The 22,919-nt window shown below is 47.1% G+C and overlaps 1 protein-coding gene across 1 annotated transcript; it reads left to right on the top strand.

Moving 5' to 3' along the window:
* Positions 1-648: 648 nt before the first annotated feature.
* Positions 649-19,178, top strand: LOC307110514 (putative serine protease 47; the record flags this gene model as incomplete). The annotated part of the gene is made up of 4 exons (XM_079789622.1): positions 649-791; positions 2,065-2,342; positions 5,003-5,169; positions 18,861-19,178. The coding sequence occupies 4 exons, from the start codon at positions 649-651 to the stop codon at positions 19,176-19,178; spliced, it is 906 nt and encodes a 301-aa protein (XP_079645748.1).
* Positions 19,179-22,919: the final 3,741 nt, after the last annotated feature.

The raw sequence follows: 22,919 nt of genomic DNA, 5'->3' as shown, positions 1-22,919 counted from the left end.
GTTAAAGTCCCCTAGAATTATTCTGTTACTGTCAATCTCCCCTTTTATGTCCCTCAACATTTGCTTTATAAATTTAGGAGCTCCAACAATGCTACCTCCTCTTCGTTCAGAAATGAAGAATCTTGCATCATAGAGGGGGGATAAATTTCTCCACATCCCACAGCATCAGACTCCTGCCTGTGAACCTCTGCCTGAGATACTGGGGTGAGGTGGAGGGGCACAGACACTTAGAAGCCACGATCTTGAGCAAGGCACATTGTTACCCTCTGAGACCTTTAGGTCTTTGATCTTCAGAGTGTGTGTAGCATGTCCTGTTGGGTAAATAGGGTCTGTGATATGTGAGCCCTTGGAAGGCCCACTCTGAGGTATCTGTCATCCAGTAGATGCTTGCTGTGTCCACCTATGTTTCCCTTGTCCAACCCTACAGGGTTTGCTCAGCTGTGCTCTGCTGCCCAGTCCTTAGCAGCAGCCAGTGAAGGCAGAGTCCAGGCAGTCCTGTGATTTTTTCCAGGCTACTTGACCCTTAGCCTTGCTTTTCCCATGTGTGAGGTGGAGAAGAGCCTCCCTGGTAGTGGCATTTGGAATACCACCAGTTTCTCTATCATAGGCCAAGGGTATATCTCCACAGTGTGTGGGAAGCCCAAGGTGATGGGGAAGATCTATGGTGGCCAGGACGTGGTGGCTGGCCAGTGGCCATGGCAGGCCAGTCTGCTGTACCATAACACGCACATCTGTGGAGCTGTCCTCATCGACTCCTGCTGGCTGGTTTCCACTGCCCACTGCTTTCTCAAGTGAGTCCTCCTTGGGGCTCCAGCAGATGGGCTGGTAGGGGAGGAGGTTCAGGGAAAGAGGCATAAAGGAGTGATGAATGTCTTCACAACCTGGAATGTCTTCCCCACTCACCTGCCCAGATCCTCCTCATCCTTTATCCTGAGCCCCTATGCCTGTCCAGCAAGAGATTGGCAGTGTCCATCCAAGCTGCCATACACTGTGGACTGGCTCTTTGCTGCCTCAGAGAATGGCTTCTCCTTAATGCCCTCGTATTCCTGACTGGGTAGGGACCTGGGGTTGCAAGGACAGCCAACAGCTAGGCAATTCTCATCACTTCAGCAAAAGTGCATGCCTGGGAGGTTTGGTGGTGCCAGACTGAGTGGGACTCTCTGACGTTAGAGGGTGACATGGCCACTCAGGAATCTTAACTCCTCTGGTCCTTCTGTGCCTGGCTCAGTGCCTAGTTTCTGAACAGATAAGGAAGGGGCCCGAGGAAGCAGAAGCCTCACAGCCCAAGTCAAGGAGTTGGAGCTCGTGTACCAACTGGCTTTGAGAGCCCAGAGTCCTATTGGCACCTTCTCTGTGCCACACTCCATGTGACACCCTCTGTGGCACAGGGGGTGGCAAGGCCCTACTCCCTCATGCCTCTATTCTGTCAGGAAAGAAAGCCCAACATGGGGTGAGAAGGGCTGACCTCTCGGGAGACTTGCCTGAGGAGGGGCTTGCCTGAGAAGGGTTTTGGTTGTGAGGAGCTCAGGGAAGGGCTTTCCAGGTGGATGAGCCATGTGAACAAAGTCAGGAGGTGGGAAGCTTTATCACTCGTGTTCAGGGAACAAGGTGAGGTTTTGATTCCTGCACTCATTTGTGAGTGCTTATAACCAATTGAACAAGCAGCCCTTGGGCGAGAAAGTGTTTTAAAAACGGAAGGGCAGGAAAAGTGTTTGGGCCAAGAGGTAGGTCATGGGAGACTTGAGAAGGGTCTGGTTAGAGCTAGGAATGAGCCAAAGCCTTGGTGTGATGGTCCCACCAAAGACAATTCCAGCATTAGGAATCTCTGTTCCTTCAGTTGTAGGGTGTGATGGGGAAGCCATGTACCCTGAGGTTGTGAGTAGACTATCAATCAGCCTCAAGAAAGAAGGGCTCCTGACAGTGTGAAAGGGGAGAGACACGCTGCCTGCATCATGTAGGACAGAGGGGTCCACAGGAATGTGTGCAGTTAGACAAGGATGCAGGGAGAGAGAGCTGGCCCACACACTCAGAGATGATGGTGACTGTGGGCCATTCCCCCTCCAGTAAATCCAGTGCCCCAAAGGACTACCAGGTTCTGTTGGGAAGCACCCAGCTGTACCAGCACACGCAGCACGCCCAGAAGATGTCTGTGAACAGGATTATCATGCACCCAGACTTTGAGAAGTTCCATCCCTTCGGGAATGACATAGCCATGTTGCAACTGCACCTGCCTGTGAACTTCACCTTCTACATCAGTCCCGCCTGCCTCCCAACCCCTGGACTACAGCTGCCTAGCCACTCGTCCTGCTGGATAACAGGCTGGGGAATGCTCAGCGAGGACAGTGAGAGGGTGTGGGAGTGGTTGTGGGATGAAAATGGGGAAGGGGAGAGGGAGGAAGGGAAAAGAAGGGGGTAGGAGAGAGGCAGGAAGAAGGGAGGAATAGCTGAGACTGTAATGTCCCCACATAAAGATGCCACTGGTCCTTGGCCCTCTATGCCTCTTTTCCAAAGGCCTGGACCATTCTAGTTCTAGTTCTGAAAAGTGTGTGATTCTAAAGGATCTTTGAGATTTGGAATTAGCCATAGATCTGAGATGACTTCGTTCTACTCGAAGGTCATGCTGGGGCCTGTCCCATTCCAGGCCACTGCCCAGCACCCAGCTTTCCCATTACCAGAGAAGGTGCTTGGGAAAAATGGAAAACACACACACATTTATGGCTTCTGGCTTCTGATCGTGCATAATCAAGTTAGAATTATTACCACTTAATAACCTCTCAGAACTTCACTTTGGCAAATTGTCTACTTCATGGGCTTATTAGGTGAATTGAATAACACAGAAAAAAAAGTGTTATTTTTAGATTGAAAGGAGAAATACAGGCAAAGACTTATGGGCAAAAGTGTTTATGAAAGAAAAGAGTGTTAATAATTTGGAGAAATGCTCATGGTGTAAAGTAAAGGGAAATGTAATATATATTTGTAATTATTTGTCAGGTCATAATTTGGCATGGTCTTTCTCAACAGAGGTGCTACAGGAATTTTGTATAGACCATGTATTCATTGGATGGGAGATGCCAGCATCCCTGGCCTACTATGTTTTAGGAACTCCCCTAATCATAGGACAACCCGGGCCCCAATATATTCATTCATCCTCTCTCTCTTTCTCCACACACACACACACACACACACACACACACACACACACTACTCACATGCATCTGCAATTCACACACACACACAATCTGGTTCTTTCTTGATAAAAGGCACCACATCTTACTTGTTGTAAGATCACAGGGCTTGGCACCTGGTAGCTACTTCATTGCTGCCACCCTGGTTCAGTAATATGTTATATGAATAAAGACTCCAGGCAAGATCTACTCTTGCCTGGACGTCCAGACTGGTCTTCCAGCTCCGACCCTGTGTTCTCTGCTTTAGTCTCTACACAGTTGACTACTTGCTTTAAAGCATGAGCCATGTCACTTTCCCACTCAGCACCCTGTGCCGCACCAGCACAGCCAAGGGTTTGGCGAGCCTGATGGAGGGCGGTGAAGGATGGAGAAAGATACAGACAAGAGAATAAGCTGGGTCTAGGTGGATCTTCTGTGCCTGGCTGAGGCCACAGAACAGATCCAGACTGCAAAGCTGATGCTTTATTTATAGTCAGGGGCAAACAAGGTAATTTACAATGTTCTTGTAAGTTTCACTTGTTTTGGCAGCACTTGCTGCCCCTCCCTCAGCCCATTAGCTACCCAGGAAAGATCTAGGGAGCAGTTAGAAGATCAAGCTTAATTATGCTTAGAGGACTGTGCCCTCCAAGCTGGGACTTGTTTGCGACTTTGCCAGCAGGTCAGTCCGAGGCTTAACCCTATAACCACTTCCTATAGCACCCTAAGTGCCTTGTTATTTGTGCATAGAAAACAATATAAACTCTATAACTTAGCTATCAGCCTCTGCATGATGTTGGCTCCCATCACTCTCTGCCTCATCTCCTACTGCATCCCTCACACACACCATCACAGCCACAAGGCCTCCTTCCTGTCTTAAACATGCCAAAGTCTTCCTCATCTGAGGGCTTTGACCTTGGCTATCTTCTCAGCCTCACTGGTTCTCCCTAATAATCTTTGCATGACTCATTTATACTTTACATTTACAACTTAGCCCCTTCTCTGAGGAGTTGTACTTGATCATGTGAACTAAAATAGATAATCCCTACTATCACATCTTCCTGTTTTATTTCATTCACACTACTTATTAGATGTAAAATAATTATATTTACATCACTTACCCTGTCTCCCCCAACAAAAATGTTTCCCTGTATCACTAGTGTCTAAAAGATAACCAGCAGAAAGATAGATGAGTAAATGAGTGACTGGAAGAGAGGATGGATGGGGGCGGGGTGTAAGTGGGATGATGGGTAGGTAGAAGGGAAGCTGGATGGGTGGGTGGATGGGTGATGAATAGATGGAGTGAGCAGATATATTGATAGATGGAGATAAGGATGGATAGGAGAATGATAGAGGATTGGATGAAATGGTGAGTGATGAGCAAGTGGATGGAAGGGTGAATGGATGAATGGGGATATGAAGAAAGATGGGTAGGTGAATGGAGGAATTAGTAGATGGAAGTAAGGGAAAGGTTAATGATAGAATAATGGAGAATGTATGGGATTGTCATGAAAGGGTAGGTGGGTTGGTGAATGGTTGCTAAGCCCCAGTGAATGGCATGTGTTGGTAGGATTTGCCTTTTATATTTGTGGAATAGAAGAGGTATGGTCTATTGCTATGAGAGAGGTGGAGGGAGTAGGATGAGTTTAAAAATGTTAGAGAAACAGGACAGGAGTGATAGAGATAGGTAGAAGACTGAAGCCATGTTGCATGCTCAGGTGTGCTGAGAAAACCTCGTGTGTAGGGGGCAGTTGTTAGCACTAAGACAGAGTGGGGTTCAGAGTAGCCTGGTCTCTCCAGCTAGGCTACAGTGCACTTCACTGATCTCCTTATTCTCACAGAGCAACTACTCCCACCCTTCCATCTCCAGGAGGGCAAGGTGGGTCTCCTTGAGAACAAGTTATGTAATATGTTATATGGACAAAGACTTGGCAAAAGCAAGACCTACTCTGTGCACGAGGAGATGCTGTGTGCCGGGGACTTCTTGACAGGAAAGGCCATCTGCCAAGTGAGTGAGTCCATTTCTGTTCTACCTTTTCCTGAGCTCAAGGCCTCAGTTTTCCCAGGGATGCCTGTGTTGTCTCTACTCCCTTTGTGAGACCCCTGGTACTTCCAGTTTCCTCCCTTTGCATGTTTTTCCTGGGCTCCATCCCTCAGCAGTGTCCCCCAGGCTGGTTCCTTCCTCTGCCCATCCCCCATGACACTGTCTGCTGGAAGGCCTTCTAACAGTATCCTTTAAAAATATATTTTTATTGATTTCAGAGAGGAAAGGAAAGGGAGAGAGAGAGATAGAGATAGAAACGTCAATGATGAGAGATAATCATTGAATGGCTGCCTCCTACACTCCCTTTACTGCAACCCAAGCATGTGCCCTTGACTGGAATCGAATCCAGGACCCTTCAGTCCACAGGCCAATGCTCTATCCACTGAGCTAAACCAGCTAGGGCAAACAGCATCTATTTTTAAGGCATATTTTAAAATTTTTATTGAAATATAATGTACATTCAAAAGAATATATACTTACTAAGTATATAATTTAATTAATATTCACATACTGACACATGTGACCTACTCCCTGGATGCCCCGCTCATGCCCCCTTCCTCTCACCAGCACCCCAGGGAACCACTATCTTCACTTCTAACACCTTAAATTCCAAATTTTACATAAGTGTAATTTATTCCCATTTGTTCATCATTTGTGTCTTAACATTGTATTTGCTCTTCTACATGTCTCTTCCCTGTGACCTCAGTGTCCTCCTTCATAGCATGGATCCGGAGGCTTCCTTCACCAAATTGTTGAAAGGATGGTGTAGAGGGTTGAATAAATTCATGTCATTTGGAACCTCAGGATATGACCTCATTTGGAAATAGGGTCTCTGCCATTGTGATTAATGAAGAATCTTGAGATGAGACCATTGTGAATTTAGAGCAGGCCCTGAATTCAGTGACTGATGTTCATATAAGAATAGGGAAAGACATAGAGACACTTGACTACAGAGTTCTGGCCTCCAGATCTGTGAGAAAACAAACTTTCATTGTTCTTGTAAGTCTCCAGTTTGTGGTAAGGTGTTGTGACAGCCCCAAGAAAGGCAGACAGGAGGGATGAGATGCACCTAACCCATGGGAAGGCTTTGTGGACAGCTGTTTTCAGTCCTGCCCAGTGAGCTGCTGAGTCAGAGAGTGGAAGGTTGGCCACCTGCCCTCTGGAGAAGGTAGACCCAGGTGTCTTGGTTCCCAGTCCATAGCTAATGGTATGGACCTGCTGGCTCTCTGCCCTGGCCCATCCTCCTCACAATTAGCTGCACCCAGAGGTGGAGCAAAGGGCTCAGCCCCTGAGTCTCCATATGGCAGTCACCCTAGATCTCCCTTCCAGTCTTGTCCCACACCTGCCGTCTCCTGCAAAGGCCATGCCCATGGAGCTCAGGGCCAGTGCACTTTGCCTGCCCCTTGACCCCGCTCCTCATCTAGTTTCTTCCCAGGCTGAAGACACAAATGGGCTGGATACTGGGAGTCCATCCCTCCTCCCTCAGACTTTAGGTCACCACAGCCTGTCCTTGAGATTCCAACTGGATTCATCTTCTAGATTCATCTTCACCTGCTCTGGACCCCATTCTCCACTCTGGGCTTCCTTCTTTCCCCTGAAGTGGCCCTCCCCCTACATGGGGCACTCAGAAAGAGCTCTAAGGAGAGTCGGGACCACACGGTGATTTGGAGCTCAGACTGTGGGGCAGGACATACCTGGTTCCAGTCTTCAATCTGTTGTTTATTGGCACTGTGACCGTAGCTATGTCTCCTCACCTACGGAATGGGGTTGCTAACAGCCTCCACTTATTAAGGTTTGGTACCTGGCATTTAGTAGGTGGTTAACAAGTGCTGGCTTTCATTTTCCTCCCTGGTCTGCCTCTCTCTATCTGAGTTATACTTGTTCTTCTGGGCCTGTCTTACACCTGTCCTCTCACCCAAGGTGGAATTCACTGCCCTGCCCTACTGGACACACACACACACACACACACACACACACACACACACACACACACACAGTTCACTCTATCTCTAAGCTAGTGCATGGCATATGTGAGTGCTGGTGTTTCCTCTGCCTTTTGAGAGCTCCTCTGGGGCCAGGAGGCTATTGGAGTCTTTGCAAACACTCTTAGACTGGCCCAGAATCCATTGTCATTTGGCAGCCACATAGCTCATCTGTGTGTATCACTGAGGCTTGGAGTGGACAGGGACCATTTCCCTAGACAGGGACCAGGTTTTCCTCTGGCCTCAGGCAGCTTGGGGTGGGCACACTGAAGGGAAGAGCTGTAGCAATGATGGTGCAGTCTCACTGTCCAAGAAGACCCCATGTGTGAGTTTCCTGGAGCTGCTGTGACAAATCACCTCAAACAGGATTATTAAAACAACAGAAATTTATCATCTTACCCATCTGCTGGTCCAAAGTCTGAAATCAAGGTGTGGGTGAGTCTGGTTCCTTCTGGAGGCTCTAGGGGAGAATGTTTCCTTACTCCTCCTGGCTTCTAGAGGCTGCCCATATTCCTTGGCTCTTGGCTTCATCCTCCTCCTCAAAAGCATCACTCAAGTCTCTGCTCCTGGCAAGAACAAGGCTGGTGGGGACTTTGGCCACATGGCTTTGGTGGCATGGTGGGGACACAATTGGGTAGAGTGAGTCAGAGAAGGTGAGTTGTCACATCACCTTCTCTGACTCTGACCTCCTGCCTCCCACTTTTCTCATGGGGACCTTGGGATTATATTGGTCCTTCCCAGATGACCCAGGGTAACCTTCCTCTTTCAAAATCCCTAATTCAACCACATGGGCAAAGTGTCTTTTGCTGCATATAGTAACATAATCACAAGTTCCAGGGATGGGGTCATTCTTTGCCAACCATAACAAGAACCCTTCTCTCTCCTTCTAGCCACCATTCCCCAGCCCTATCTGCCAGCTGGGGAGCTTGCTTCTTATCTCACTAAGAGCATTGGAGCAGTCAGACTAGCACCTGCTCATCTTCCCAGTTCTGCATCCTGCACCCTTCATTCTTCATCTCTGCTGAGTCTCATGTCCAGCTGACCCTTACTGAGCACTGGACGCCCAGGGCTTTCTGGCTATATCCCCTGTCTCTCCCTTTCATGGCTTCTGTGTGAATTCACAGCAGCAATCTCCTTCTGCTATTGCCCAATTTCTCTGCCTTTTTTCCCAAAAGACTCCTGGGACAGCATTGAGTCTCTGACTCACTCTACCCAATTGTGTCCCCACCATGCCACCAAAGCCATGTGGCCAACATCCCCACCAGCCTTGTTCTTGCCAGAGCAAGGTTGTCCTGAGTCTTCTCACTCAGCACATCAAGAGGTCCCACTCACATTACCTGGGCCCCAAACTCAATAGCTGTTTTGCTCTGCTCCTTGTCACCTTCCCACCCACCATGAAATGCTGGCAATCCCAGGGCCCCATGCTCAGCCTGCACGGACTCTCTCTGCACCTTCTGACTGGTTGGTGAGGAAGGCTTAGATTTAACAGGTCCTCTTGGCTCCTCCTTCAAAATATCATCCCAAATCTGACTGTTCCTCAGCACCCTGGCCACTCCCCATCAATAACCTCTCTTCCCCTGTGGTCACCATCTGACTGGTCTTCCCTCTTTAACTCATGCTCAGCACTGTCCATTCTCCAGCACAGCAGAAGGATACACCTAGACAGGTCAGGTCACCCTCTCCCCACCCCCGAGTACAGCTCTCCCCTGGGGAAAAACCTAACCCCTTTGGTATAAGGCCTTGTGACCCACAACCTCTCTGCACACCCTGCTCCCCACACAGCCAGGCTCACTGCTCTTTCTCCCATTCATCTGGCAAGTCCACTTTCCTCATTTGCACTTACTATTCCCTCTGCTCCTGCATCAGAAATGTAGGTTGTTTCCTGTTTAGAGTATCAGCTCAAAAAAGCCTTATGTCATCACCAGATGAGATACCCTCCCCATCCCTGTCCCTATCCCTTCCATGGCTTGTTGTCACATCTGACCATATTGGGCTAATTGGCTTATTTACAAAGAACAATGAGGGAGGAGCCTTATTTTATCACCCCTGTGCTCTCAAGTGCAGAGACCGCCATGGATCCACCCTGTGCAGGTTGGATGGGTGGATGGAAGTGTGACCAAGCTTGGTTGTGATCCTTGCTCCCGCACCTCTTGAGGATGAGAGTTTCCTTTTGGCCAATGAAGTGAGGGGACTTCCAACAAGGTAGTACTCCCCTGATAGCCTCTTAGGACCCCAGTAAACCCCATAAGCTTTCTGAGGATCCCTTCTCACTCCCCCCTCAATGCAGGTTGCCTCCACCAGGCATCAACATAGGCATTTTCTAAAGAAGCTAATAGCAAACCAAATGCCTAAATGAATGAAAAAGGAAGATGGTGGCATAGTAGGTGGATCTTTCTCACACCTCCTCCCTGAACTAAACTGGAAGTAAAACAAAATTGGTGGAAAATCTCCCTGAATTACCAAATGAAGATTATCCGAAGAGGAGACTTTTAATCACGGATGGGCAGAGGAGGCCATCTTGAGACTTGTAGGAAGGAGGGAGACATGAGAGGTGCTGGCCCACTCCCATGGGAGCAGACCAAGTTTAGGGAGGGACATCTCAGCAGTGGGAGGTTCCCCCTGAGAGGCGTGAAGCCTAGACCCCAGACTGGGCTCTGCAGCTCAGAGCGCCAGAGACAGGAACAGAAGCCCAGGTAGCATCCAGCTCTGAAAGGCAGCAGGGTTTTTGCCTGCCAAGGAAAGAAAAAACAACACTTTTTAAAGGGCTAACATGCAAGATTTTATATTGCAGCCACTCACTCTGGTCTCTGGTGGAGAGAGGGCAGTGCCGACTTGAGTCATCTGAAGAGAGTCTGGAGTGGGCGGCTTTGGATAGAGACATGGAGGAGCAGCTGCCAGGATCCCTGTGCTGGATCATCCTCTGATACTACAGCAGACGTTTTTCTTGAGAGGAGCAAGCGGCATCAGCCTGGAGAAAACCCACTACCCCACCCTCTGGAATTCTGCTCACTCCACCTTGCATCTTAAGACCTGCTGAGGAGACAGCAGCATAGGCCAGAGCATATAAGGCTGGGCAGACTCAGGGGGGTTAGTGACTGGCTTTTAATTTTTTTTTTTCTAGAAGCTGCTCTACTTGGGTATTTTTTTTCTACCTTGTCTTCTAGCTCACTGATGCGGTCCTCTGCTTCTTCTAGTCTACTCTTGATGCTTTCTATTGAGTTCTTTACAGCAGTGATGTCATTTTTCATGTCTTCTTGCTTCTTCTTCATTTCCTGTTGGTTCTTATTCATATTGTCGAATTTGTCTTCTATTCTTTTCAGCCACCTTATGACCATTTCTCTGAATTCTTTCTTTGACAGGTTACTTGCCTCCATTTTGTTTACTTCCTTTTCTGGTGATGCCTGCTTTTCTTTCATATGCGGGCTGTTTCTTTGTCTCCCCATGGTATCTCTTCTCCGGATGTCTGGTTATGTAGTTCTCTCTCTCCTTATCCCAGGCAAAATCTGACCTTTCCTTGGTGGAGTGTAGAGCTCCTCTGAATCTGCATGTTTGCACCAATTGGGGACTGGTGCTCTAGGGTTTGCAGCTGTTCGGTGGGTGCCACAGTTGTAGATTTTCAGGCTTCCTATAACATCCATTTTCCCCTTCAAGATGGCGCGGTCTTTGTGTCCGAGTCAGTGGCTCCGGGAGGGAACCCAGCAGCAGTGGGAGCTGCCCGGTCAGGGGAGCCCCGTCCAGCAGTCCCCCACCTTCTCCTGGAGTACAGATGTCCCTTAACTCACCAACAGACACTCCCTGTGCGACCCTCAGCTGTTCTTTCTATCTGCTCCAGGACAAGGTTTGGGACACGTCTGTCTATTCTGCCGCCATTTTTCCCCCCCAGTGACTGGCTTTTGAGGAGGGTCATTCTTCCCACTTTCCCAGGAACCTGACTGGCACTTCCCTTTGTGGGAGAACCAATAGAAACACCCTCTTGGCTTCTGGCAGAACCAACCTCTGAACTTGGGAGGCCCCACCCTCCTGCTACTAGGGGTTCTGCCCTGCTGAGGTCAAGGAAGAAATCTGGGTTAGACTCAGACTTGTGGCTCTGGGGCAGGGTAACACAGAAACCATCTCCCCTGAAGTATACATGGCATCTCCTCCTCACAGGAGATCCAGGGATCTCATCCTCCTGATTCCAAGAAACTGAGCCTTTCCAGTGACTAAGTGGCAGCAGGCCAGGAGGTGGAGGCAGGCAGAGACATATCTCAGGGTGCCTTGGGACATTAGCTAACCCACCCCTGTGCTCCATGCTGGTAAAGGCTAGCCTTAAATCATTCTATTACTGTTTTTTTTCTTTTATTATTCTTTTGTTGTTGTTTTGTTTGTGGTGGTGTTTTGTTTTGTATTGTACTGTCAGCACCTATATAACAGCTTGCATGACATGGTCAGGGTTGAGCCTCACAGTCAGCCATTCTGAGGGTAGATCCCACACACAAATGGACCAACAACAATCAGGACCCAATTATGCAGGAGGAACCACATAACCCTCACAAGGAACATCCCTAGAGCACCCAGCTCAGGAGATAAAGAGACTGTGCCACTGGGTCCTAAGGACACTTACTATATGAGGTGACCCCACATAGACTAGAGGTAATAGCAGTTCTATCTAATACATAGAAACAAAGAGACAGATAAAATGGGGAGACAAAGGAACAACCCCCAAATGAAAGAAAAGGGAGAAAACTAAATGACATGGATGCAAGAAATCTATCAGATATAGAGGTCAAAGTAATCATTATAAGGATGTGCAAAGAACTTAGTGAAAACTACAACAGCATGAGAAAGGACATAGAAACCATGAAAAAGAATCAGCCAGAAATGGAGAATATCATATCTGACATAAAAAATACAATGGAAAGAATAAAGGTTGGATAAAGCAGAGTATTGAATCAGTAATTTGGAATACAAGGTAGGAAAAAAAATCACCCAATCAAAGCAGCAAAGAGAAAAAGAATTAAAAATAATTAGGGTTTTTGCCCTAGTCAGTGTGACTCATGGTTAGAGTGTTGGCCCACGCACCAAGAGTTCAGGTATTTGATTTGCGGTCAAGGGCATATACCTGGGTTGCAGGTTTGATAACTGGCCCTTGTCAGGGTGTGTGTGGGAGGCGACCTATCGATGTGTGTCTTTTGCATTGATGTTTCTCTCTAACTCTCTTCCACCCTCCCTCTCTCCCTGCCACTCTCTCTAAAAATCAATGGAAAAAATGTCCTAGGGTGAGGAGAGACCAAAATAAAAGTGTTTTAAAAGAGGAATTGGGACAACATAAAATGCAACAACATTTGTATCATAGAGATACCAGAAGGAGAAAAAAGTACGCAAGGAATAGAAAACCTGTTTGAATCAATAATAACAGAAAACTTTCTTAACTAGTGAAGAAAAAAAGTCACAGAAGTTCAGGGAGCACCAAGAGTACCAATCAAGATGAACACAGAGACCCTCACCAAGACTCATCACAATTAAAATGGCAAAGGTTAAACACAAAGAGAGAATCTTAAAGGCAGCAAGAGAGAAAAAGTTAGTTAAATACAAGGGAGTTCCCAAAAGTGGTCAATTGATTTCTCAACAGAAACCTTTCAGGCCAGAAATTATCATGAAGTATTTAAAGTTATGAAAAATAAGGACCTGAATCTAAGACTATTCTATCCAGCAAGGCTATAATTTAAAATTGAAGGCAAAAAAGGTTAAAGGAATTAATCAACACCAAACCAGCATTGGAAAAAATGTTAAAGGGACTGCTTTAAGAAGAAGAAATATGTATGTAGAGAAGAACCTAAGTACAAAGAAAAAGTGGCAATGAATAAGTATCTAGCAATAATGACCTTAAATGTAAATGGATTAAATGCTCCCATCAAAAGGCATAGGGTAGCTGAATGGATAAGAAAACATGACCCATTTATATGCTGTCTACAAGAGACCCACATCAGAATAAAAGATTCACACTGAAAGTGAAGCGAAAGATAATAATATTCAATTTAAATGGAAATAAAAGATATGCTAGAGTAGTATACTTGTATCTGACAAAACAGACTTCAAAACAAAGGCCACAAAAGGGACAAAGAGGATCACTACATAATACTAAAGGGAGCAATCAAACTAAAGGATACACCCCTGTTAAAAATATATGCACCCAATATAGGAACACCTAAATATATATATTTTAAAAACTATTGGTAGCCTTGCCAATGGATAGAGCTTTGGCCTGCAGATGGAAGGGTCCCAGCTTTGATTCCAATCAAGGGCATGTACCTTGGTTGCAGGCTCCTCCCTGGCCCAGGCCCTGGTTAGGGTGCATGCAGGAGGCAACCAATTGATGTGTTTCTTTCACATCGATGTTTCTCTCTGTCTTTCCTTATCTGTTTCACTCTCTCTAAAAATCAATGAAAAGATATCCTCAGTGAGGATTAAAAAACAAACAAACAAACAAACAAACAAACAAACAATAAACTATTAGTAGCCTTTAAGAGGGATGTCAACAGCAATGCAGTAATAGTTGGGGACTTCAACATCCCACTGACATCAATGGATAGGTCTTCCAGACAAAAAATGAACAAGGAAACAGACCTTAAACAACACACTAGAACAGATAGATTTAATTGATATTTGTAGAACATTTCATCCCAAAGCAGCAGAATATACATTCTTCTGAAGGGCACATGGAACATTCTCAAAGATAGATCACATGTTAGGACATAAAAAATAAGTTTTAAGAAATTCAAGAAGATTGAAATCCTAGCAAGTGTCTTCTCATATCACAATGGCATGAAACTAGAAATAAACTACAATAAGAATTCAAAAAAGCCAAACACCTGGAAGCTAAATAGCATGTTATTAAACAATGAATGGGTTACCAATGAGATCAAGAAAGATATTAAAAATTAACAGTGAACAAATTAAAATGAATGCACAACAACCCCAAATCTATGGGACATAGTGAAAGCAGTCATAGAGGGAAGTTCATAGCATTACAGGCCTATTTCAAGAAGCAAGAAAAATCTCAATCTAACCTTACACCTAAAAGAACCAGAAAATGAACAAGATAATCCTAGTGTAAGCACAGGAAAGAAATAATAAAGATTGGAATGGAAATAAGTGACATAGGAACTAAAAAACAAACAAACAAACAAATGATCAATGAAACCAATAATTGGTTCTTTGAAAAGATAAACAATATCTATGAACCTTTAGCCAGACTCATTAAGAAACAGAGAGAGGACCCAAATAAATAAATTCAGAAATGAAAGAGAAGAACTTAACCACTGACATCACAGAAATACAAAAAATAGTATGAAAACACTAAGAACAACTATATACTAAAATTTTTGACAACCTAGGCGAAGTGGACAAATTCCTAGAAACATACAATCTTTCAAAACTCAATCAGGAAGAATCAGAAAACCTGAATAGACAGATGACCACTAATGAAATTGAAACAGTAATCAGACATCTCCCAGCAAACTAAAGTCCTGGACCAGATGGTTTCACAGGAGAGTTTTACCAAACATTTCAAGAACTAACACCTATCCTTCTCAAACTATTCCCAAAAAATCCAAGAGGAAAGAACACTTGCATGCTTTTTCTTTTTTTGAGGCACAGTATTATCCTAATTCCAAAACCAGATAAAGACACCACAAAAAAGAAAATTATAGTCAATGTTTCTGACAAACATAGATGCTAAAATCCTTAACAAAATATTAACAAATCAGATCCAGGAATATATTAAAAAGATCATTCACCATGAACAAGTAGGATTTGGCCAGGAATGTAAGATTGGTGCATAATAAATGTAATATATCACACAAACAGGATAAAAGATAAAAATCACATTATCATATTGATAGATGCAGAAAAAGCATTAGACAAAATCCAGCACCCATTTATGATAAAACTTTTAGCAAAGTGGGAATAGAAGGATCATACCTCACCATAAAAAAGGCTATATATGAAAAACCTATAGCCAACAACATATTCAATGTGCAAAAACTAAAAGCTTTTCTTTTAAGATCAGTAACAAGACAGGGACATCTGTTTTCATACTCATATTCAACATAGTACTGGAAGTCTTAGCCAGAGTGATCAGACAGGAAGAAGAAATAAAGGGTATCCAAACTTGGAAGGAGCAAGTAAAGCTCTCATTATTTGCAGATGACATAATGCTGTACATAGAAAACCCTAAAGACTCCACCAAAAAAACAAACTACTAAAATTAATAAATTAATTTGGCAAAGTAGCAGGATACAAAATCAACATCCAGAAATCGATGGCATTTTTACACACCAATAATGAACTCTCACAAAGAGAAACTAAAAAACAATCCCATTTACCATTGTAACAAAAAAAATAAGATACCTTGGAATAAACTTAGTCAAGGAGGTAAAAGACTGATACTCAAAAAACTGCAGGACACCGCAACAAGAAATAGAGGAAGATGCAAGCAAGTGGAAGAATATACCGTGCTCATGGATTGGTAGAATTAACATCATTAAAATGTCCATACTACCCAAAGCAACTTGTAGATTGAGCACAATTCCTATTAAACCACCAATGGAATACTACCCAGATCTAAGTCAAATATTCCAAAAATTTATATGGAACCAAAAAAGAACCCAGTTAGCCTCAGCAATCTTAAGAAAGAAGAATAAATTTGAAGGGATCAGGATACCAAATATCAAACTATACTACAAGGCCATTGTAATCAAAACAGCCTGGTACTGGCACAAGAACAGGCATTTAGACCAATGGAACGGAACAGAGAATTCAGAAATCAACCCAAGCCATTATGCTCAATTAATATTTGACAAAGGAGGCAAGAGCACACAATGGAGTCAAGAGAGTCTCTTCAATAAATAGTTTTGGGAAACTTGAACAGGTACATGCAAAAAGAAAATGAAACTAGACCGCCAACTTACACCTTACAGGAGAATAAACTCAAAATGGATAAAAGACTTAAATGTAAGTCTGGAAACCATAAAAATCCTAGAAAAAAACATAAACAGTAAAATCTTAGACATCTCTTCTAGGAATATTTTTGCCCATATATCTCCTACAGCAAGGAAAACAAAGGAAAAAATAAACAAATGGGAGTACACCAAACTAAAAAGCTTCTGCACAGCAAAAGAAACCATAAACAAAATGAAAAGGGAACTCACTGTACAGGAGAGCATATTTACCAATGATACATTTGATAAAGGGTTAATTTCAAAAATATATAAAGACCTTGACAACAGGAAGACAAACAATCCAATAGAAAAAAAAATGAGCAAAGGACCTGAATAAACACTTCTCCAAAGAGGACACACAGATGGCCAATAGACATGAAAAAATGCTCAAGGTCACTAATCATCAGAGAGAAGTAAATTAAAATTACAATGAGGTATCACCTCATACCTGCCAGAATGGCTACTATCAATAAATCAACAAACAAGTGCTGGGGAGGATGTGGTAAAAAGGGAACTCACTCTGGAAAACAATGTGATGTTTCCTCAAAATATAAAAAAATGGAACTGCTTTTTGACCCAGCAATTCCACTTCTGGGAATATGTACTAAGAATCCTGAAAGAATATATACACCCTTATGTTAATTGCAGTGTTATTTACAATAGTCAAGATCTGAAAACAACCCAACTGCCCATCAGTAGATGAGAGGATAATAAAGCTGTGGTCCATTTACACAGTGGAATACTACATGGCAGTAAAAAGAAGGAACTCTTACTCTTTGCACAGCATGGATGGACCTGGAGATTATTATGCTAAGCGAAATAAGCCAGTCAGAGAAAGACAAATACCATATGATCTCACTAATATGAACAAAATAAACTGACGAACAAAATTGAAACAGAGGCTTGGATACATGGAACAGACTGACAAATGTCAGAGGGAAGGGGCTGGGGTACTGGATAAAAGAAGCTGAAAAGATTAGCAAAAGAACATATATGGGAGAGGGGGCAGGGGCTTGGTGGAGGGGATGACCATGGGTGACACCCATAATAGTATCCTATCTAATAAAAGAGTAATATGCAAATTAACCATCACTCCGCTATACCCATAAGCCATGCCCACTAGCCAATCAGGAGTGAGTATGCAAATTAACCCAACCAAGATGGCTGCAGCCATGGAGAGAGCAGGAGGCTTGGGTTTCTCCAGCAATGGAGGAAGCCAAGCTTTTCGCACACCCTGGCAGGCCCAGGCCTCCACTCAAGGCTACAAAGTTTCAATTATAGAAGATAAATAAATCCCAACAAAAATGGCTGCAGCCACCGACCAAGCAGGAGGCTTGGCTCTGCTCAAGGCTACAAAGTTTCAATTGTAGAAGATAAATAAATCCCAGAAACCAGGGCCTCTGCTTGGGTTGCCGGGGGGCGTGGCCAGCCTGCAAACCAACACAGGCCCCTCACCCAGGCCGCCCCACGCCCCAAGGGAACCCCCACCCAGGTCCGGGACACCCTTCAGGGAAAACCAGCCGGCCCCCATCCGTGCACCAAGCCTCTATCCTATCTAATAAAAGAGTAATATGCAAATTGACAGTCACCCCAACACACAAGATGGCTGCCCCTCTGTGGTCAAAGATCCTGCCCCCATGTGGATACAAGATGGCCAGCAAGGAAGGGCAGTTGGGAGGGACCAGGTCTGCAAGGGAGGGCAGTTGGGGGCAATCAAGCCTGCAGGGGAGGGCAGTTATGGGTGACCAGGCCGGCAGAGGAGGGAAGTTGGGGGCAACTGGGCCTGCAGGGAAGGGCAGTTGGGGGGGACCCAGGCCTGCAGGGGAGAGCAGTTGGGGGGGACCAGGTCTGCAGGGGAAGGCAGTTAGGGGTGACCAGGCCTGCAGAGGAGGGCAATTAGGGTTGACCAGGCCTGAAGGGGAGGAAAGTTAGGGGCAATCAGGCTGGCAGGGGAGTAGTTAGGCATCAATCAGGCTGGCAGGGGAGTGGTTAGGGGTGATCAGGCTGGCAGGCAGGCAGAAGCGGTTAGGGGCAATCAGGAAGGCAGGCAGGCGAGCAGTTGGGAGCCAGTATTCCTGGATAGTGAGAGGGATGTCCGACTGCCCGTTTAGGCCTGATCCTGGTGGATTGGGCCTAAATGGGCAGTCGGACATCACTCGAGGGGTCCCAGATTGGAGAGGGTGTAGGCTGGGCTGAGGGACACCTCCCTCCCGCCATGCATGAATTTCATGCACCAGGCCTCTAGTCAACATTAAAAAATAAGGGGGGGAAGAGGACCCAAATGGGGATATGCTACTGCAGCCCAGGGTGCAGCAGGAGCGAGGGTCTGTGAGGCTTTAGCTTCCGGGTTCTGCTCACAGGCCAGCCTTCCGGGGCCCTGTGCATGCAGCTGTCTCATATTAGCCGTGCTCTCCTGGGCCTCTGGGACATTCATAGGTTCAGGGGCAGAGGATGGGGTCCTTTTGTTGATAGACTTAGATCCAGGATCTTCTTGAAGGTCAATCAGAAGCTCTTTGAGCTGATTCCAGTGCCCACCCGGGTGACTTTGGTGGGGTCTGCAGTGGGACACTGGTGTCTGGACTTTCACAGAGGCCCACCCTAGGGTAGCCTGGACAGTGGAGACTCACAAGCCCCACCTGGCCACTTGGTGTCTTAGTCTCTGTTGTCCCACTAACTCTCCTCTCTTCCTTAGGGAGATTCCGGGAGCCCCCTCATCTGTTACCTCCTCAATGCCTGGGTTCTGGTAGGGCTGGCCAGCTGGGGCTTGGACTGCCGGCAACCCATCTACCCCAGCGTGTTCACCAATGTCACCTACTTTGCTGACTGGATCCATGAGATCCAGAGGCTCACACCTCCTCCTGATCCCACAGCTGCTCTTCCTCAGACCGAACTTCCATACCGGCCTCTGCGGGCTGCAGGCTCCCTGGGGCCTGGCATGGCCCTCTTGCCTCCCCAGACCTGGCTCCTACTGCTGTCTGTGCTCAGGGCCCTGTGGCAGGCCCTGCAGTGACTGGCCCAGCCCCTCTGTCCCTGCTGTCTGCCTCAGGCCCCAGGCTCCATGTCTCCCCTCCCAACACCCCCAGTCTCAGTGTGTGCTTCCTTCTACATGGCTTTCCTGTCCCTCAACTGCCACCCCCCCCCCCAAATCAAGCCTGAAAAAATAAAAACAAATAAAAGAGTCATTTTCCTCCTGTATCAGGACCCAGTTTTCTCTCCTGCACCTTAGTACTTACTCTTCCCTTGGGGTCAGTCATCTGACTCAGTGGGCAAGGAGGGGGCAGGGCAAGGATACTGTTCCAGGAGGAAGGCAGGGGTGCAACGCTGAGGGAGCCAGTCCTGAGCTGGGGAGAAAGCAGGGTGTCTGCACTCAGGTTCTGCTCCTGCTGGGGACCATGCAGGCCTTCAAAGGCAGCATATCAGTCAGTGTGGGCTGCTGGTACAAATACCACAAGTCCTATGTAATAGAAGCTTAATATGCAAATTGTCTCCTCAGGCGGTCATTCGACCAGGAGACCAGGAGTTAGACCGCTAACTATGATGTGCGCTGACCACCAGGGGGAGGTGTGGAACATAGGGGCATCCGTGACATAGCGCTGGCAGCAGATGGCAGTGGAGGTGCTGCCAGTCCTGATGGACCCCTATGGGAGAGGGACTGCGCCGGGATGGTGGAGCAGGTGAGCAGATGGGGCCAGGCCAAGGCAGGTGCGAGTGGGGGACCCGATCACCCCTCTGATTGCCCCACAGATGGTGACCAGAGGCAGAGGCTGGGGGAGGGGGGCGGGGCTGCCGCCAGGCTCCCAGGCACTGAGGGAGCCTGGTGAGGGGGTCTGGCCTCCATCGATCACCACATAGGCAGGATGGTGGAGCAGGTGAGGGGGCGGTGCCAGGCCAAGGCGGGGTGCCAGGTGTGGCTGCAGGGCTGTAAGGCTGGGGGCGCGAGCTGGGGCCCGATCTCTGCAGGCCACCCTGAGGGACCCCACCTGTGCACAAATTCATGCACCGGGCTTCTAGTAATAGATAAAGGACATGTGGACAGCTTAAACAACAGGAATTTATCATCTCTCAGTTCTGGAGGCTGGAAGTTCAAGATCAAGGTGTGAGCAGAATTGGATTCTCCTGAGGCTTCTCTCCTTGACTTGTGGATGGCCATCTTCTCTCTGTGTCCTTATATAATCCTTCCTCTGTGTGTGTCTGTGTCCTAATGTCCCGTCAGATTGGATTATAGCCCACCCTAGTGACCTCATTTTAATGTAATCACCCCAGTGAAGACCTTATCTCCATTCTGAGGTTCTAGGGCCAGCACTCCAACAGAAGGATTTTAGGGAACACAGTTCAGCCCGTAACAGGAAGTAAGACATTTTGCCAGGTGTGTGCAGTGCAGGGAAGCAAGGGTCTTCCCCAAAGTAGAGAAACATCAGTCCTGGGGTTTGGAGGAGAAGGACCGACTCACAGTGGAGGTGGAGGGACGTTCCCAGGACAATTGAGCTAGACTAGGATCCATGATCCCAACCAGGAGGAAGGGGGCTCTGGCCTGTGGTATCGTGGGCTCTCAGATGTGGGGAGAGGCTTGGGAGAGTGAGTCAGGAGCAGACAGAGGAGGCCAAAAGCCAGACTGAGAGCTCAGGTTCAGGCCGGCAGTCCTCAGACCTCCTCACCTGTCCCCATGGCCCTACTCTTCCAAAATGAAGGGACCCAACTGACTTCCCACCTCCATGGCCCCCAACCCCATGTGACACTGTTCCCTCTAACCTGCCCTGACGTGTCTACACACTTCCCACAGTTGGACCCTGGTGTCACCTTTTTTACTTGGTTAACCCAGGACTTAGTGGCCGGCAATAAGCCTTGAGGCAATGCCCTAGGTCTGTGGTCGGCAAACTGTGGCTCGCGAGCCACATGCGGCTCTTTGGCCCCTTAAGTGTGGCTCTTCCACAAAATACCACGGCCTGGGCGAGTCTATTTTGAGGAAGTGGTGTTAGAAGAAGTTTAAGTTTAAAAAATTTGGCTCTCTAAAGAAATTTCAATCTTTGTATTGTTGATATTTGGCTCTGTTGACTGAGTTTGCCGACCACTGCCGTAGACCATCCTTTCCACCAATCAGCCTGACACAGGCACTTGGTGCAGCCATCAGGACCCCAGCAGGCCTCACATGCACCCAGCCCAGACTTCAGAACCCCTGAGAAAGTGGGAAAGCTCCCATCCAGTGCATGTCCAGTATGGACCAGGTGCCATTCAAAAGGTTCAGTGCAAATTCTTTCCAATTCTGGCATTTCCCAAATACCCTGCACCCTCAGCGGCCAAAAATAGAGTTACATGCCAGTCCACACTGAGATTTCAGTGGCTTGAGCCAGGTGTTTGCGCTGGAACTCCCTTCCCAAGGTGATCTTGGGAGGCCTCAAGAAAGAGTCTTCCCAGTGTCCACCCCTGCGTGGGCATTTCGGGCAGCCCCTGGCTCTGGCCGCCCTCTGGCTGGAGCTCCACAGGGTGATGCCACTATGTGTAGCTGTGCTCCTGGCACCAGGGTCACCCGTTAAGAGCTCACCGATTTCTAACAGGAGGAAGATGGACCTTCTCTCCCTTGGTGGTAAACTCAGTTCTGGGGTCTCTAGAAGGGTTGCTTAGGCCCTGGATGTCAGTGAGTTTCCGCGACAGTGTGTGGTTCACACACATTCTCCGACCTATTCACATGAAACTTCCTGAGCAGCTGGATATGTTACATATTTTTATCTAATCTAGGTGGTGGTCACACAGGAATATATTCATGTAAAAAGTCACTGAGCTGCACACTGAAGGTTTGTGAATTTTACTTTATATAAATAGTACTAGAGGCCCAGTGCATGATTGAATCATGCACGTGTAGGGTCCCCTATACGCTTTCGCTTTCGATCACAGGGGAGCTGGGTGCCTGTCCGCTGGTGCACCAGGCCTTTCAGAAGCCTCCGCCCCTCTGGTGGCTTCTGAAAGGTCTGGTGCCTGAGCGGACAGGCACCCAGCTCCCCCGCTTTTGATGGTCCGTGGTGGGACATGAGCTCGCTGCCCCAGAGGCCCCTTCTGTGCCGCAGCACAGCCATGGCGCAGACGCTGAGCTCGCGCCGCCGCTGGTGACGCAAGCTCAGTGTTCCGCCGGCCCAATCGGCCCCCCCGGCCCCCCCGAGTCCCGCCCCCCCGCGCCTCCTGGCCAATCGCAGGCATAGCGAAGGTACAGTCAATTTGCATATTGTCTATTATTAGGTAGGATTTCAAATAAGTTGTAAACATTTAAAATAATTTGCATTTACCTGTAAACTACTGCTGGTTTCAAAGCATGTCTGCAAATCCTTTGATACTCCTCCCTTCACCAGGTAGAGCTTAATTCCTCTCCCCTTGAATGAATGGAAGTGATGCTATGTGGCTTCTGAGGCAGGGTCCTAGCAAGCATGTAGCTTCCACCTGGCTCCTGGGTCTCAAAACGTTTGTTCTTTGTGAAGCCAGCACCATGTCAGGGAGGCTTTCGGGCAGCCTTGTGGAGAAGCACTCGTGAAGAGGAACTGAGCCCTCACACCAGCAACCTGCAGCAACCTGCAGTCCTGTGAGTGGGCCAATGGACACAGAGGTCCCCTGTCCATGACGCCCTTGGATCCCTGCAGCCGTCACCAACACTTTGACTACAACTCATAAGAGATCTGGAGCCAGATTTACACGGTCAAGCTGCTCCCAAGTCCTAGTCCCACAAACACTGCCAGAGACACTAAATGTTTCTTTTTGTTTTAAGCCA

The sequence above is a fragment of the Cnephaeus nilssonii genome (assembly GCF_951640355.1).
Source record: "Cnephaeus nilssonii genome assembly, chromosome: 14".
In the NCBI taxonomy this organism is placed as follows: Eukaryota; Metazoa; Chordata; class Mammalia; order Chiroptera; family Vespertilionidae; genus Cnephaeus; species Cnephaeus nilssonii.
This window is presented reverse-complemented; position numbering and strand designations above follow the sequence as displayed.